Source organism: Orbicella franksi, chromosome 13 (genome assembly GCF_964199315.1).
Source record: "Orbicella franksi chromosome 13, jaOrbFran1.1, whole genome shotgun sequence".
NCBI classification, from domain to species: Eukaryota; Metazoa; Cnidaria; class Anthozoa; order Scleractinia; family Merulinidae; genus Orbicella; species Orbicella franksi.
Window position 1 is genome coordinate 1,357,884 of NC_138157.1, and position 16,479 is coordinate 1,374,362.

Consider the following 16,479-nt stretch of genomic DNA (forward strand, 5'->3'; position numbering starts at 1 on the left):
TTCCATACTCAATATAAAATGAAACGAAACTGATGGTTTACAAATAGAGGGAAACCACGAGTAATCGAAACGCCATTTTCTCGCTTTGTGAAACGAGCCGCGAAGCGCAGTTTAAACCGGATGTGACGTCATTTTTTGTTGGATGATGCCTATACGAAAATTTCAGGAGTCTTCTACCCCGCCCCTGGCCGGTATAGACAATGAGATTGCTTCTAGGTTAGTCCTCAGAAAAATAATTACATAGGAACTCTGTACTATTTAGTGGTAAGTAAAATGTTTCGTTTGGACTATGGCCAGTTGTATGACAACTTCATTCCCAGTGTCCTATCTCTTCCTGCTTCGGGAAGGACGGACCGGGAGGACTCTGGGAACGAAGTTGACTTAATGCCGTATACTACACTTTGCCATATATGACGTAGCTATTTATAAAGCTAAAGACAGCTGATGTATTGCGCTTCGCGATGCAATAGTTGGTGTTGGTGCAATATACATGTGGTTGGTGATTTCGTTCAGTTTTGGAACACGTTTCGTATTTTAAAGTTGCTTCTGTCGAGAAACGGATCTCAGTTCCATAAATCAGTCGTTGCACAGATGGCAGTGAGGGCACAATTTGAAAACAGTAATGAAGTGGGAGTTTTCTCGAAGCTGACAAATGCATATTGCCTGGTTGGAATCGGTGCATCCGAGAATTTTTACAGGCAAGAATTTAGTTCAAGTTAAGCCTGAGCCTATTAGCTTGAGTTTTTTCTCACAAAACTTAGTATTTGTAACGCTATTTAGGCAGATAGCCATTTTGTTATAAGGAGAGCATAATGCTGTAGAAATCACTATAAAGGAGATGGTCGGGAATTTATCTCCAAAGGGAATCATTTAAATTGCTCACAGGACTTTCGCTTCTTTTCTTTTGGAAATGTTCGAGATGCTGGCTGATTATGGAAACTTGGTTTGTATATCATAATGATCATAGTCTCGTGTTTTGGGGCAGACAGAACCTGAGCCGTAAGAGTTCCCTCAACAGAGGAAGTAAAATGAGTGCTAATATGCTTATCCTAATATCAGACGGTGTCCTGTACTTTTAAAGTGTATATGACAGATATTTTGTATTTGCTTGACTTAGTACAATCTGCATGAGATCGTGACATGGAAATGAAAATAAATGGTTAATGTTTTTCTGCACCACATTTTAGACAGCTGAAAACATGGCATTTCCCCTCCAAAACCACTGGGGTTCAGACCTAAGACTAGTCAGGCTTTGACATCAAAACAAGAGTGTAGGTCTACATATCTTTCGTAAATGTTTACAATTTTGAACCAAAATTGGAATTACGCTTGATTGCCTAACTCTTGGTGTATTTCATAAACTTTGTTTGTTTCTAATTGTCCGGTTTGAAAAATATGTCATAACAAATATTCTTGTTTCGATGTCACTGCCTGACGAGTCCCAGATCCTAACCCCCTGTGGTTTCTGACCCTACCAGAAGTGAAATTTCGTGTTTTCAGATGGCTGAAATGTGGTGAAAAGACAGCAATATCCTTTTTTTGGTTTCCAATCTACAGTCTTATGTAGATTCCATAAAACAAATAAAGAAATATCTGTCATTCAGCATATACACTTTATAAAGATTAAAATAAATTCTCCTTTTTAGAGGTAAATGAACTGTAAAAAATGTTCTACACTCTATCTCAGGTTGATCTGCAGAGAAAATACCAAGTTAATTAAATTAATGCTGAAAGAAGAATCTGAACAAGAAAGCCAGGTGAAAATTGTGGAACGCGTTAACTAATATGCTTAGGTGAACCTGGCGTGATCTGACATTTGGTTTATATCCTGGACAAAGAATAGAAGCCTCATTTGAAGTACAAGTTCACTGGTACTTTAACTAGTTTACCACATCAGCCTTTTCTTGTCAAGCTTCATTTATCTTGGTATGCTTATGTGCATGTCTCTGCAGCAAAGCCATGAGCCCTTACATCTAGTCACCAATTTGTTATTTCCTAAGGTAGCAAAATTCACATTTTCTATTCATTTTTTAGTGTGTTTGAAGGTGAACTCGCTGATGTAATTCCTGTGATTCGTACATCAGTAGCAGGATGCAGAATTATTGGGAGACTTTGTGTTGGTATGTTTATGTAACCAAGATTTACTTTTATCTAAAGTATATCATTATACAGTAATTGGAATAACTGTTATTCCTAAAAGACAGAAGAACACAGGTTGATTTCCCATGAAAACATTTACACACCGTAACTTAATTGTGCTGTCTGTCAAGCTGCATGTTCCCAAAGTCAAGTTGAGATCAACTTGTTGAGAGTGTTAGATTATATATATTACATAAAGTTGGAGCTACAATCCTGGACCAAAAAACTTGGGACACGAAACAAGTTCTCCCCTCCCACCACTTACAATGTTGAAAATCAAGTGATTTGTTTCCCTTGTGGTGTAAATGACATTGCAAGAGGCCCTCTTGAAGGCCCTCTAGACACTTGAACACTGTGAGTTTTGCGTGACTTGAACACTGCGAGTTTTTGCGTTACATTATAATTCATTGTGTCATACATGTAGTATGTTCAGCTTTCTTGTGCGAGCCTGCAATGCTTGTGGTTACAGTTGGCCGCCATGTTTTGTAAGGACAGAGATTTGGTGATTAAAGCCTAGTATTTCTGCAGGCAATCGTCTTTTCTCATTTACAACAATTTAATCACCAGTCTCGATGGACAAAGTACTCCGTCCGGAGCGCCTGGAAATGGACCCTAGCAGTGGCGAAGTTTCGAAAGAATGGCTTCATTGGAAACGAACCTTTGATAACTTTTTGGCTGTCCTACCACAAAGAGACCTTGACAAGCTCTCGGTACTGGCGAATTACGTTTCTCCCTCAATCTTTCAACACATCGAGGAGTGCACCGACTATGAGGCAGCCGTAGAAATATTACAAGCTCTTTTTGTGAAACCTCGGAATGAAATCTTTGCCCGCCATATCCTTGCCACGAGGTGCCAGCAACCTCACGAAACTTTGGACGAATTCCTCCAAGCTCTGAAAACACTTACCAGGGATTGCAACTTCCAAAGTGTCACTGCTTCTAAATATTGCGAAGAAAGCATCCGTGACGCTTTTATCACTGGTTTACGGTCACCTTCAATCCGCCAGAGGTTACTGGAGAATAATACGCTAGATTTGAAGGCCATATTTGATCAAGCTCGTTCTCTGGAATTGGCTATGCGTAATTCCGAGTCCTACTCTGGTCCTCCTTCATCTGTCAATGCAGCCATTCCACCCACCACTATGGTGGATCAGGAACAGATAGATCCCAGCACGCTAGCTGCGGTAGGATCAAATGGCTCACCTCAAGCGACTACTTGTTTCTTCTGTGGAAACAGCAACCATCCTCGTTCAAAATGTCCTGCCCGTGATGCAGTTTGCTCTAATTGTCAGAAGAAGGGCCATTTTGCAAAAGTTTGCCGTGGAAAGAAGATGAGCAAGAATAAAGTTTCAGCTGCAGCCTGGTCTCCTACACTTGCCACAGTTGGTGCCCCTGAATCCCTTTCAAAGTCTTCAGGAACTGTAATCATCCAAGGACTGGAGGTCAAAGCCCTCTTTGATAGTGGTAGCACTGAAAGCTTTATTCATCCAAGGTTGGTAGAGAGGGTAGCTCTTACCATTCATCCTTCATCTGGTACAGTATCCATGGCTACATCAGCATCTCATACAGTTAGTATCACCAGTACCTGTGTCGCTGATCTCTCCTACCAAGGATGTAAATATGCAGATTACAAACTGTCCATCTTGCCTGGACTTTGTGCTGACCTAATCCTTGGTCTTGATTTCCAATCCCAGCATTCAAGCGTCACTTTCTATTACGGGGGCTCTGAACCACCTTTGGCCGTCTGTGGTTTTAGTAAACTGAATATAGACCCACCTGAGCCATTTGCGAATCTGACTGCAGACTGCCATCCAATTGCCTCAAAGTCTCGAAGATACAGCCAAGAGGATTCCACTTTTATTGACGAGGAAGTGAAAAGATTACTCAAAGAAGGCATCGTTGAACCAAGCCTTTCACCATGGCGGGCACAAGTCGTAGTGACTAAAGACGAGAATCACAGGAAGAGGCTAGCGATCGACTACTCGCAAACAATTAACAGGTTCACACTTCTAGATGCTTTCCCATTGCCCAGAATAAGCGACATGGTCAACAAGATGGCCCAGTACAGAGTATTTAGCACAATCGACCTACGTAGTGCGTACCACCAAGTACTGCTTAAGAAGGAAGACAAGCCTCACACAGCCTTTGAAGCTCGAGGAAATCTCTATCAGTTCACTCGCCTGCCTTTTGGGGTCACCAATGGAGTAGCCTGTTTTCAGAGAGAGATGATGAAGTTTGTAGATGAGAATGATCTTGAGGCCAGCTTCCCTTACCTTGACAACGTTACTATTTGTGGCAAGGACTAAGAGGACCATGACACTAACATGGAACATTTTCTTGAAGCTGCCAAACGCAAGAACCTCTGTTATAACACTGGAAAGTGTATCTTCTCAACCCGGCGTCTCCCCGTCTTCGGATTCATCATCAAGGAGGGTACCATACGGCCAGATCCTGATCGTCTACGGCCCCTGCGTGAACTCCCTGTTCCACATGACTCAAAGTCCATGAGCAGGTGTCTCGGGTTATTCTCCTATTATTCACAATGGATCCCAAGGTTCTCGGATCGAATCAAGCCAATTGCTTCTTGCAGGTCGTTCCCTCTGCCTTCGCCAGCTGTTGAAGCATTTGAAAGTCTCAAGAAGACAATAGAAGAAGCTGTTGTCACCGCAATTGATGAGACCATTCCCTTTGAAGTCGAAACTGATGCGTCCGAAGTAGCGCTAGCAGCCACTCTCAACCAGAATGGAAAACCTGTCGCCTTCTTCTCGCGAACTCTTCAAGGCAGTGAACTGAAGCATGCATCCATAGAGAAGGAAGCCCAGGCCATAATAGAAGCGGTGAGGCATTGGAGACACTTCCTTACTGGAAGACACTTCATCCTGAAAACTGACCAGAAATCGGTGTCCTACATGTTTGACAAGCAGCACAGCGGAAAGATAAAGAACGAGAAGTTCCTGCGTTGGAGACTCGAACTCTCCTGCTTCAGTTTTGATATCGTCTATCGCCCCGGCAGAGATAATGTCCCAGCTGACACACTGTCCAGGACTACGTGTGCCATGGCCACTGAAGATTCCCTCTTTAAGCTTCACGAAGCACTCTGCCATCCAGGCATCACCAGGCTAAACCACTTTGTGCGAACCAAGAACTTACCTTATTCCCTCGATGAGATTAAGAAGATGACAAGCCGGTGCCCCATTTGTTGTGAATGTAAACCTCAATACCATCGCCCAGAGAAGGTTCCCCTTATCAAAGCCACTCAGCCATTTGAGAGGATCAACATCGACTTTAAAGGCCCTCTTTCGACAAATAACGGAAACAAGTACTTCCTTATGGTTGTTGATGAGTATTCCCGGTTCCCATTTGTTTTCCCATGTCCTGATGTATCCACGAACACAGTCATTAAGTGCCTTACATCGCTGTTCTCACTTGTTGGAATGCCAGCATATGTCCATTCAGACCGCGGAGCTTCATTCATGAGCAGAGAGTTACGGGAATTCCTGTCTTCAAAAGGAGTAGCTTCAAGCCGAACTACCAGTTACAATCCAGAAGGAAATGGGCAAGCAGAGAGATGCAATGGTGTGATATGGAAAGCAGTTACTATGAGTTTGAAATCCAAGAACCTACCATTCAAGAACTGGCAGGATGTCCTCCCCGATGTGCTACACTCTGTTCGTTCTCTTTTGTGTACTGCCACCAATGAAACTCCACATGAGCGATTCTTTGGTTTCTCACGCCGATCGTCAGCTGGCGCCTCCATTCCCACCTGGCTAGCTACACCTGGCCCAGTGTACATTAAACGCCAGGTACGCACAAGTAAGATGGACCCTTTGGTCGATGAAGTGGAACTACTCCAGGCAAACCCTCACTATGCGCATGTGCGCTATCCTGACGGTAGGGAGACGACAGTGGCCACAAAGCACCTTGCACCCAAGGGCCACATGGAAGTTGTCGAGGCCCAGTCAGCACCAGAATGTATTCCAGAGGAAGCAGAGAACTTGCCCCTTGACACACATGTGAGTGTTACGCCTGATGCAGAACCATCATCCGTGCCCGAACCTGAACTTGAACCTGAACTTACACCAGTACTGAATTCAGAACCTGTACGTCGCTCCCAACGAGTTCGCCGTCCTGTAGTTAGACTTAATCTTTAAAGGACAGGGTGAATGTGGTGTAAATGACATTGCAAGAGGCCCTCTTGAAGGCCCTCTAGACACTTGAACACTGCGAGTTTTGCGTGACTTGAACACTGCGAGGTTTTGCATTACATTATAATTCATTGTGTCATACATGTAGTATGTTCAGCTTTCTTGTGCGAGCCTGCAATGCTTGTGGTTACAGTTGGCCGCCATGTTTTGTAAGGACAGAGATTTGGTGATTAAAGCCTAGTATTTCTGCAGGCAATCGTCTTTTCTCATTTACAACATCCCTTTTTGTTGAAAAAAACTGCGACATTATTTTTCCAACATTGATCCAGGGGGATGGAGGATACGTGATCCAACTCAAGGGTCCCAACTCCGTTTGTCTGGGATTGTAGTATCTCAAAAATAGAGCACGTTATTGTAGATTGGTACTGAGCAGATAACAATTAGGTCCCCACAGATTCTTTTTTGTAGTCTCTTGTGATGCCCTCCCTGATGCATGCACCTTTGTTTTAATGCTTTAAGATTCAGATATAAGTTACCATATTACAAGAAACCTTACTTATCCATTTTAATTGTTATTCTTTACATCAGGTAACAGAAATGGACTTATTGTACCAAACACAACAACAGACCAGGTAGGTCACCAAAATGATTAATCTTTTCAGTGCCAAAACTAAAACTATTTCAAGTTGATGCATGATGTGTTTTTGTCTAAAAATTAGGGTGATAAACTTAAAAATATTACAAACAAGTTTTTGTGCATATATTTTAATATCACTGCAGGCATTATTTAGATACCATCTTACACTGCACCTGAATCAAACAATTACAACTTCATGTAATTGTATTTTGTTGTCTTCATGTTAGGCACAGTCAATCACAATCACAATCACAATCATCTACAACTTACTTCAGGATAAACTACAAGGTCTAAGGAGTTAACAGAGAAAATCATCTTTAAGCCATGTTTTAAAACCAGCTGTTTCTCAGATTTCCCATTAGGGGTGTATTTTAATAAATGCTGGTCGCCCTACCACTTTTTCTCCCCAGTTGTTTTGGGTGATCAGTTACTGTTTTTTTTAAATATAAGTATTATTGCAGTTGAAATAAATGGTCCTGTCTTGTTGTTTTATCATCAATCTGTCTTCTAATTGGATTTAAATGAAAGCTTTAACATTATCCACCTTCCTATTTCTAAGTTTCTATTTGCTGGCATGAAAATAATGATGTGAATTATAATGACTGCAAGTCTTTTTACATTCCCAAGGAGCTTCAACACATTCGAAATTCCTTACCTGACACAGTGAAAATACAAAGAGTGGAGGAGAGGCTGTCAGCGTTAGGGAATGTAGTTGCTTGCAATGACTATGTTGCACTTGTCAACCCCGACCTGGACAGGGTAATGTTTGCTACTGAGTTATGTAGTGTGAACTTTAATTTGGTAAAGACAAAAAAGAAGACATAATGGAAAGTGTATTCTTTTTATTAACAAGCATTGGTAAAGCGTGATGATATGTGAGGGATTTTGTGAAGCAGCCATTATTTAAATTTATGAGAATTTGATTATTGGTTTTCAGGAAACTGAAGAAATTTTGGCAGATGTTCTTAAGGTGGAGGTATTTCGTCAAACTGTTGCTGGCAATGTTTTAGTGGGGAGTTACTGTGCTCTCAGCAATCGAGGTGGCCTTGTAAGTGTTGGCTTGTTATAATTAAGAAGCCTTAAAAAGTATATACTCTCAGAAAACTAATGGAATTTTTTAACTCTTGTTATTCGTAGTACGTTTGAAATTGTAAGTCCAGTTTATTATTTGTAACCATTTTTAATAGTAACTTAATTAAGTATTTTATTGTAAATAATATCGTATTTTAGCATTTTATTGTAAATAATATATTTTAAGCATTCTGATTATTTTAAGCTGAGGGCCCCAAGTTTATCAGTAACTTAAGTTACTGTCACAGGTCACCCTCATTAAATAAAGTCTTTCACTTCACTTCACTTCATATTAAAATACATGGAGATTGTTGAAACCATGTATTGAATGAAATTTTGTTACATATTTGTTATTTTTCTTTTAAAAGGGACATTTTTTAAATAAATTGTTCTGGCCTGGACACAAAATAATGTTTTATCAAACCAAACACTGAATAAAATTTAAATGCATTATTTCTGCTATTTGGAGTCACTCCTTGCAAAAAGAAAAAAATTAAGGTTGGGGAAATAACTCTTTGCAGTTATACTCACAGCTGTGTTTGTTGACAAAAAACAAGGCTTGGACTCTTTGCGTGTGCAGTAAGGATGTGCAGAAACAATTTGCACGAACGTCCTTAAGGTGGAAAAACTTTACATTGTGTGTCTCTCAAGCTTTGAATGTTGGATAATCTGAAGTTTTTTTTTTGTAGGTACATCCTCGAACATCAGTTGAAGATCAGGATGAGTTGTCATCATTATTACAAGTCCCCCTTGTGGTTTGTCCTTTTCATTTTTACAAAGTCTCATATTGCATCCTGCAAATAGATACGAGAGAGACGTTGGAGGAGTGGAAATGTACATGTACCTAGCCCTCTATTCTCCTTTTCCCCTACCCCTCCAAACCTCTTAGCATTGCCCCTTATTACTACTCCACATCTGCCAGATAAGGTCAGATGAACTGAATCGTACAGTCTGGTTGGTTAATAGTGACTGATGAGGTGTTCCAGTTTTTACATCAGGTTTATAAAACAGTGAAGTATAACTGAAAGCTTAGGTCAAATGGTGCATGATAGTCAATGATAGTTGAAGACATCAATTTTTCCCAACTACTGGTATCTCCAACTGTTATCAATCATTCACATAGTCAATTCAAATGGCACATTGGAAATTGTGATAACAAGTTGATGACAGCTCAATGATAACTAGCTTCTACAGCCATGCACCTGTTACTTCAATAATATTATTAATTGAAACAGTAATAATTATTTATATGAACAGTTAAATCTCTCCTTACGGACACCTCCATAATAACACAGTGTAGACATGAAGAGTCCACCCACGTGGCAGTAACTTGAAACTGGATTCTTATGATGAATTTTATCTTGTTTTTGAACAAATATTTGCATCTTTAGAGTTCACTGGCATCAACATCACATAACGTTTTTTGCTCTCCAAAAGTAATGACCCCCTGAAAGTAACAAGCCACAAAGGCTGCTAATTCCAAAAGTAATGAGGGTCATTACTTTCAGAAGCTTACGGTATATTACAGACAATTAACTTAGCCCTAGCAAAACCAGCATTCATATAATCTCTTCCTCTATAAAAAGGACACTCAGATCTGCCCCTTTGGTGTCCGCATTAAGAGGTTCAACTGTATGTATTGTTCTTGGGAGAGGAAGGCAAAAGGTGGTTGAGATCGTTTTGTGTGATTTTTTGCAAGAGTGTCTTTTCTATATCCACAGGCTGGAACTGTCAACAGAGGCAGTGATGTCATTGGAGCGGGCATGGTTGTTAACGACTGGGCTTCCTTTTGCGGCCTGGACACTACTAGCACAGAACTGTCTGTCATAGAAAGTGTATTTAAATTAGGAGATGGCCAGCCATCAGCCATAGCTAGCAGCATGAGAGCTTCACTGTTTGAGAGGTACATAATTTGCCATAGACATGTAAATGAATAACAACCAACAAAACCTGACAAATTTGCATTTTTGCTCGCAGAGACCAGTGGTATGACTATTTGAAATACTTTGACACTGATGCACTGTCAGTGAGGATTGCACGAAAACTGACAGATCAATCAATCAGCTTCAACTCTTTGATCTTCTCTGGGAAAATTGCTTTTTTTTGTCTAGTCTTGCCCATTTTTGGTCTTCTCTAAAACTCAAATTCCTTGATCCAAATAGTTACAAGACTTATATTGCTGTTTTTTTGACTTGTACTGTATATATAAAACATGGTTTGATCATGGTAAGAATTGCATGTAAGATTAATATGGTTTTCTGTTTTTTGTTCCACAGCATGACATAAATCAGGAAAATAAAAACTCTTCATAATGTACAGTCAATTCTCTTTGAATGCACACCTCCAGGGCCAGTGTCTATCCTGAAGAAGCATCTGTCTTTGTGTTAGAGAGGTGTCTGCCTTAGAGCTGTATTCACCCAGTTCTTGAAGGGCAATGAAGTAAAGGACTGGAGTACATCAGACACTTACTCCACTTGAATGCATCAAACAGGTGTCCATCACAAGAGAACTGACTGTATAATAAATACATACACTATGGACAAATAGCCAAGATCTTCCATCAAATATCATTGTGTCAAATGAATTTCACAACGTAGTGAACTTAATATTGTGTGAATGAACATCATTTGCACGTGCTCCATGCCTGGTACAGTGGAGTTTTAAATACTGGTACTTTTCAGAGCAACTTTTTTTCAAAACTTAGGTTGTGTTTCAATATGCAGTTTATAAATAATCATATGGTCAAAAACTTCTTGTCCTGTATTTATTTTTACCACAACCCCAAATTATAACAATATCAAAGGAGACTTGACAAAGGGGTTATAAAAACATATTACGAATATTAGAATCATATCAAAAAGACTCTCACCAAAAAGTATTTGCAATTTGATGTTATTTTGACTATCCAACTGATGCTAAACATGCCAAACTCTATTTTTATGTCTGGTTTTGTTCTTAATAGTCATTGGCAAGGTAAACATCTATGTTTTTGTAATCTTCCATTGATCTTGTAAAGCCTGGTATGGATTTGTAATTCGCTGGAACGTCAGTCGGTCATTTTGGAGTTGACAGCCTCTGCCGCCTTTGGAAAGCAAAATCCAAAACAAAACATAATTTTATCGAATTTTACATTTTATAACCTTTCTGTTGATATATAGTTTGTAGGGGTTCCTTGAAAACAGCGCGCGTACGAATTTTTTTTCTGGAGGACTCCCGCGAAGGTCTGAAGTAACCTTAAGCAGCAATATCGTTGAGATCACAGTGACCTCAAATGTTTCTTCTGCCTTCAATGTTAAATTATTTCAATTTTCCCTGACTTTTCTTCAAAACGTCAATTTTTCCTGACTCAAAATAAAATTCCCTGACTTTTCCCTGACCTTGAAGGATATTTTCCCCTTTTTTCCTGTGTCAACCCCGAGGCCCTGTTAGGGGGGGGGGGGGGGGGGGGGTACCCATGTCCCCTGTCTGAAATTCGCCACCAGCCACGTCGGCATTTCGCAAGATTCTTATGTCGCCTGTCGGAATTTCGTCTCAGAGGAGTTGTGTCAGGAAATTTGACCTTTTTCGATTAAAACGAAGCTACATGTATAACACATCGTAATACCTTTGTTTATTAAAAAAAAAACCGACACAGTGCTCTCAAGTCTCACGCATTGAGCATGAGGTTCACGCAAACGAATTCAATCTTGCGCTCTCACGCTGAAACGATTATTTCTCACGCATTGAAGGTTCCTTGCTGTTTTAGTCAAGTACATATATAATTAAGTATCTCTTTGGATATAATTTACTCCTTGTATGCTTTGCACTTGCTTCGACCACTTTTCAGCAGTAGGAATTCTTATGCAGAGCCAGCATTTCTCCAGTCAGTGGGTTTGATGGTTACTTTAGGGTTACTTTTAAAGCATCATATTTCGACTCAGAATGAAGGAAAAGACTTCTTAGCTACTTTAATTTTTCAAATCTTCTAAGGGGCTGGGGGCATGCTTTCTAAGGGCTTGGGCATGCTTTCGAGCGCTGAAGTTGCTAACCTCCTAGGGGATGTGGGGACATGCTCCCCCAGGAACTTTTGAAATTTAGACGCTTGGAATTGCTATTTTCAGCCATTTTCCAGTCAGTACTTGGACCTAATGTACAATCGAACCTATGACTATTTTTACCATGTTTATGTTTAACAACCGTTCTTTAACTCAAAATCTCAACCGCCTCAATCAGATAATCTCTCCTATCTATATTCTTCCTTTGAATTTGGCGTAACCCTTATGTTCTGCTGAAGACGAGAAGACCTTGGCAACTTTCCCCTGTCTCTCTTTTCCTTCCATAATGCCATTTGTTGATAATACAGCTTCATATTCTTTCACTAGTTACCCACTAATAAAAATATGAAGCAGACGGTCGAAGATCTCTTTCCTTTTTCCTTAAGCGTGTTTTTAGGCGTTTTAGGGCACTGCTCACTCAGCTGAGAGTGAGAAAAAATGCTCAGCAATGACGGACTCGATTTATTGGACGTGGACGTTTTAGCATATATAAGAAACCCTGGGTTTCACGACCCGTTGACATCGCGCGTGAGAGAGGAAAACACATCTAAAACTCTGGAAATGCGTCTTCACTTCGACTCAAGCGTTTAGAACAATCGATGCATTCTCAGTTCCGAAATTCGTTGTCGGTCTATCTTGCCATTGGTGTCGCTTACTCTATTTCGCTGGAGTAGTCTGTCGTTCGTCGCCAATTCATAGCTCTCATGTCGCCTTTTCAAGGCCATGTCGCTTGTCGGAATTTACCCCTAACAGGGTCTCAACCCCATCTGTAATCTATTACTGGAAAGACCCACGGCAATGTGGAATCTCTTTGTGCATTGCTATTTCCCAACTTATAATTCCTGGCCTAATAACTGTTGTTACAGTTGAGTCTGTAGTCAAATATTCTTCTGTTTAAAAAGGCATACATTGTCAAACAAGGCAAACTGGTCAATACAACGCAGAATTGAAGGGTGGCATGGAAAAAGAGCCTAAGTGACATCTGATAGACGGCAAGATTCTTCTAAATTGCTCTCCGCTTCCTTCTACGAAAAAAGGAGAATTTGACAAGAGATCAAGAGTCACTTAAGGCTTTTTCCACGCACCCCTTCAATTATCCCTTTCGCCTTGTTTGTATGTCAAACCACTGATAACTGTTAGTATTAACAGCTATTCAATTTGGGCCATTCCCTGGGATGAACAAGGACAAACTTCTATGTGCTCGGTTGTTGAAAGCAAGTTCCTGGCCCAGTGCATTTGCTCTGTGTATAGATTTTTGATGTGAAATGTGGTGTATGACCAAGAACAAATTTATATGACCAAGTTTCATGTATTCCTACACAGCAGTTTGAGAACTTAGGTGTATAAAGATATACTGGCATACAAAAGTAACCAATAAAGAGATGTGCAATCAGGCTCTCATCATCAGTGCTAGAGGTTCATTGGCCACTTCCTCAGAATGGATATCAGCTAACACCCCAAGACCCTTGGCTTTGGAAGAAAAGGGAAGAAGTGGCAAATCGAGAGATCTGGTGCAGAACCACAGAGAACGAACAAACTATGTTTTCAAGTGTGGAGCAAAGTGGCAGTGGTTGCATGTGACCATGCCAGGGAGGGGAAAACAGTAGTTCACTGTTACCACAAAATAAATCACATCTTAAACCCCTGTTGTTTTGTTTATTTCTCCACAGGCAGCCCAAGCTCACACTGTGATTTCTCTTAAATATTTTATTTTAACAGTTTTACTCCCATATTTTTACAAGTTAACTACCTGACTGAAAGGGAATTGAAACTAGTAACTAGTAAAACTATACACCTATGTACAAGAAAACAACTTTGCAATTAAAATTAACAAATGTTAAATAAGTGTCCAGTGCTCTCTATACATGATCATGAAATGTGATCGCTTGAGAAATCTGTCAGCTGTGCCTTCCACAGACCCATTTAAGTTCTGAATCTCCCAACCAAACTTCAGTCAATTGTACAACAGATCTCCATGAACACTGACAGGCATAAGCACAACAACCTGGGAAATAGAAAGTTTCATGATCATGATAAAAGTAAATAAAGTAATACCTGCCAAGTATACAAGTTTATCTCAGAATGGAAATTTCCAAGTCTAAACCACCTTTAGTCAATATTTTATAACTGAACCATTTCTAATAACCTTATTCTTATTAGAAAACTGGTTTTAAGAAAACTGCTTGATGAGTACTGAGGAGAATTTGACAATCTTGTACAAGAAATTCTGGCCAAAGGGATTACTTTGTTAAACAACACTCATAAAATCTTGCCTCTTTTCCTTGTTAGCTTGCTTTTAAGCTTCTCAAAGTCTGGAATATTGTTTCTGAAGAATAAATAGTCACAATCTTTTTGCCATTCATAATCATTAAGGATAACAACACTGAAATCACATGAGGTACAGCGTAACTTGTCACAAGCCCTGAAAATGGAAACAAAATATTGTAAGAGCTCAGTCAATCAACTGATATGGACTCCAAGAGCACAGTTTTTTGGGCATGTTGCCATCCCCAATTGCCATACCAAATACATGTACATGATTAAAAGGACATTTATCAGATATTTTGAAACCAATAGTGTGATGGTGGTAAGTTTTACTTAGCTCTTATTAACCGAGCAGGAGGTCTGTATAGGAGAATTGTGACCGAGGTCGTGAGTACAGACCGAATGCAGTGAGGTCTGTACACACAAGCAAGGTCAAGATTCTTCCATAGGGACTGACTTAGCTCGGTTAATAAGATGTTTATTATATGGCAAAGAAGAAAACTTTAATTTGTTTAATGTAACTGGTTTGCTGACATTTTGCTTGCAAACGGAGATGAGCTTAACTTAAACCTGCCGAAATTTGCTCGTCCTCTTTACTTTTTTTTTGTCATCAGGCTTTTTTTACACTTCCATAAATGATTGAGAAGAAAATAAAAGAAAACGGTGAACATTTTTGTATTTGAGTTTGCTACTTTTTCAACGCAAAATGAAACTGGTCTAGATGCCGGTCTAGATGGGAAAATCTGGACCACGGTCAATATCGATTTCAGCCAATCAAATTTGTGAATTCGTTAGTTCCCAGTCCTTGTGAGACACAGCCATATAATAATAAGGTCTTATTATTATATGGCTAGCTCCGCGAGCGGGCAAGATGAATCAAATCCTGCGCTGTGATTGGCTACCCGAGCGGGCAAGATGGAGCTATCTTGCCCGCTCGGGACTACCCGCCGTGTCCCGCAAGAAAAATTTCCCCGAAAGCCATATAATAAATCCTTTATTGACCAAGCTTGTTTGGTCAAGATGGCTGGATATTGGCCTCGTTCTTTTTTTGCAAGTTTATGGACCTCGACTCCGTCTCGGTCCATAAACTCGCAAAAAAAGAACTTGGCCAATATCCAGCCATCTTGACCTCACACTTGGTCAATAACCAATATATATACCATAAGAGGTGAGATGGTAATACAGGCCTGGCTGAATTAGCATTGAAATCCACATTGTGGATGTGTAATTAAAAGTCAGAAAGTACTTGCCTTTCTTCTGACCCAGTGCAAAGTCCTTTTGCAAATTTGGAACCACCGAGGAAAACTTTTACACACCGCTTTCGTGATGAAGTTAAATCTTTTTTATTTAAAGACACATGTGTTGCAGGCTGTAGCAAAATCAAAATGTAAAAAGGAAAGTTTAATTAACTAGTACTAGCTGCAGAAAGAATGAATGGAAGAAACAAAAAAGAAATAATTATTGATAACTACAAGACTAAGTTTATATATGAGTGTGCAAATTATTACAATTTACAGAGGATCCCAGAGAGCTTAATTGAGTCAACCGGTGTGGAGAATTTAATTTGAGAATAAAATAATCTATTCGCGTTGACTTGGTAACGAATCTGCCGTTTGTCTAAATATTTGATGAAAAGTGTAAGTAGCGCCATAAGGGAAACGCAGACATTCTTTTAATTTTTCTCTTACAATTTAAACACACTGAATAAGTGTACTTGTTAGTTTTACCTCATCACTTAGTTCAGGAATGTCAGGTCCGTCGTCCATACACTCTAGGATCATATCGTGTAATTCCCGATCAGTATTTTTCACCTGTGAACTTTAAAAGGCATAACGTTTGAAGAATTAAAAGAAAAAATCAATGGATGCCATTACAATGCATATAAAAGAAAACGGCAAAATATATTCGGAATAGCGGGGAAAGCTCTGAAGAGCTCGCAAGCTGACCGCCAACCTTCTCAAGTTTTTGTCTTCGTTTCTCGTCGCCTTCTTTGAGCTGGAGATGTTTTTGCTTGAAGGTTTCTGCTTGGGTTTAATTGAACTGCGACTCTTATCTAATAAATCATCGCACTCGTCTAATAAATCATCTATGTCATCTGCCATGGTTTGAAATTTCTAAAACGTTTAATGAACGAGGATTAAAATTGAAAATTACAACGTCCAAATCACCAAAACTCTGCACTGGGCTA

The 16,479-nt window shown here is 39.8% G+C and overlaps 2 protein-coding genes across 3 annotated transcripts in view; one reads left to right on the plus strand and one right to left on the minus strand.

Moving 5' to 3' along the window:
- The window catches only part of LOC145465532 (cilia- and flagella-associated protein 418-like), a 47,634-nt gene extending 31,162 nt beyond the window's left edge, over positions 1-16,472 (minus strand). The window contains exons 1-5 of one of the 2 annotated variants that reach the window (XM_081449313.1): positions 16,245-16,472; positions 16,019-16,109; positions 15,542-15,660; positions 14,300-14,448; positions 13,892-14,031 (exon numbers count right to left, since the gene is read on the minus strand). In XM_081449313.1, the coding sequence (XP_081305439.1) occupies positions 13,925-14,031; positions 14,300-14,448; positions 15,542-15,660; positions 16,019-16,109; positions 16,245-16,393 (615 nt within the window). In that variant the 5' untranslated portion in view covers positions 16,394-16,472 and the 3' untranslated portion in view covers positions 13,892-13,924. Of the gene's footprint in view, positions 1-11,943; positions 14,032-14,299; positions 14,449-15,541; positions 15,661-16,018; positions 16,110-16,244 lie in introns of those variants that run through there. The other variant, XM_081449312.1, reaches the window with a different exon arrangement.
- On the plus strand, positions 194-11,903 carry LOC145465531 (eukaryotic translation initiation factor 6-like). The gene is made up of 8 exons (XM_081449311.1): positions 194-698; positions 2,035-2,120; positions 6,873-6,916; positions 7,549-7,680; positions 7,859-7,969; positions 8,682-8,747; positions 9,714-9,895; positions 10,269-11,903. The coding sequence occupies exons 1-8, from the start codon at positions 445-447 to the stop codon at positions 10,276-10,278; spliced, it is 885 nt and encodes a 294-aa protein (XP_081305437.1). The 5' UTR covers positions 194-444; the 3' UTR covers positions 10,279-11,903.
- Positions 16,473-16,479: the final 7 nt, after the last annotated feature.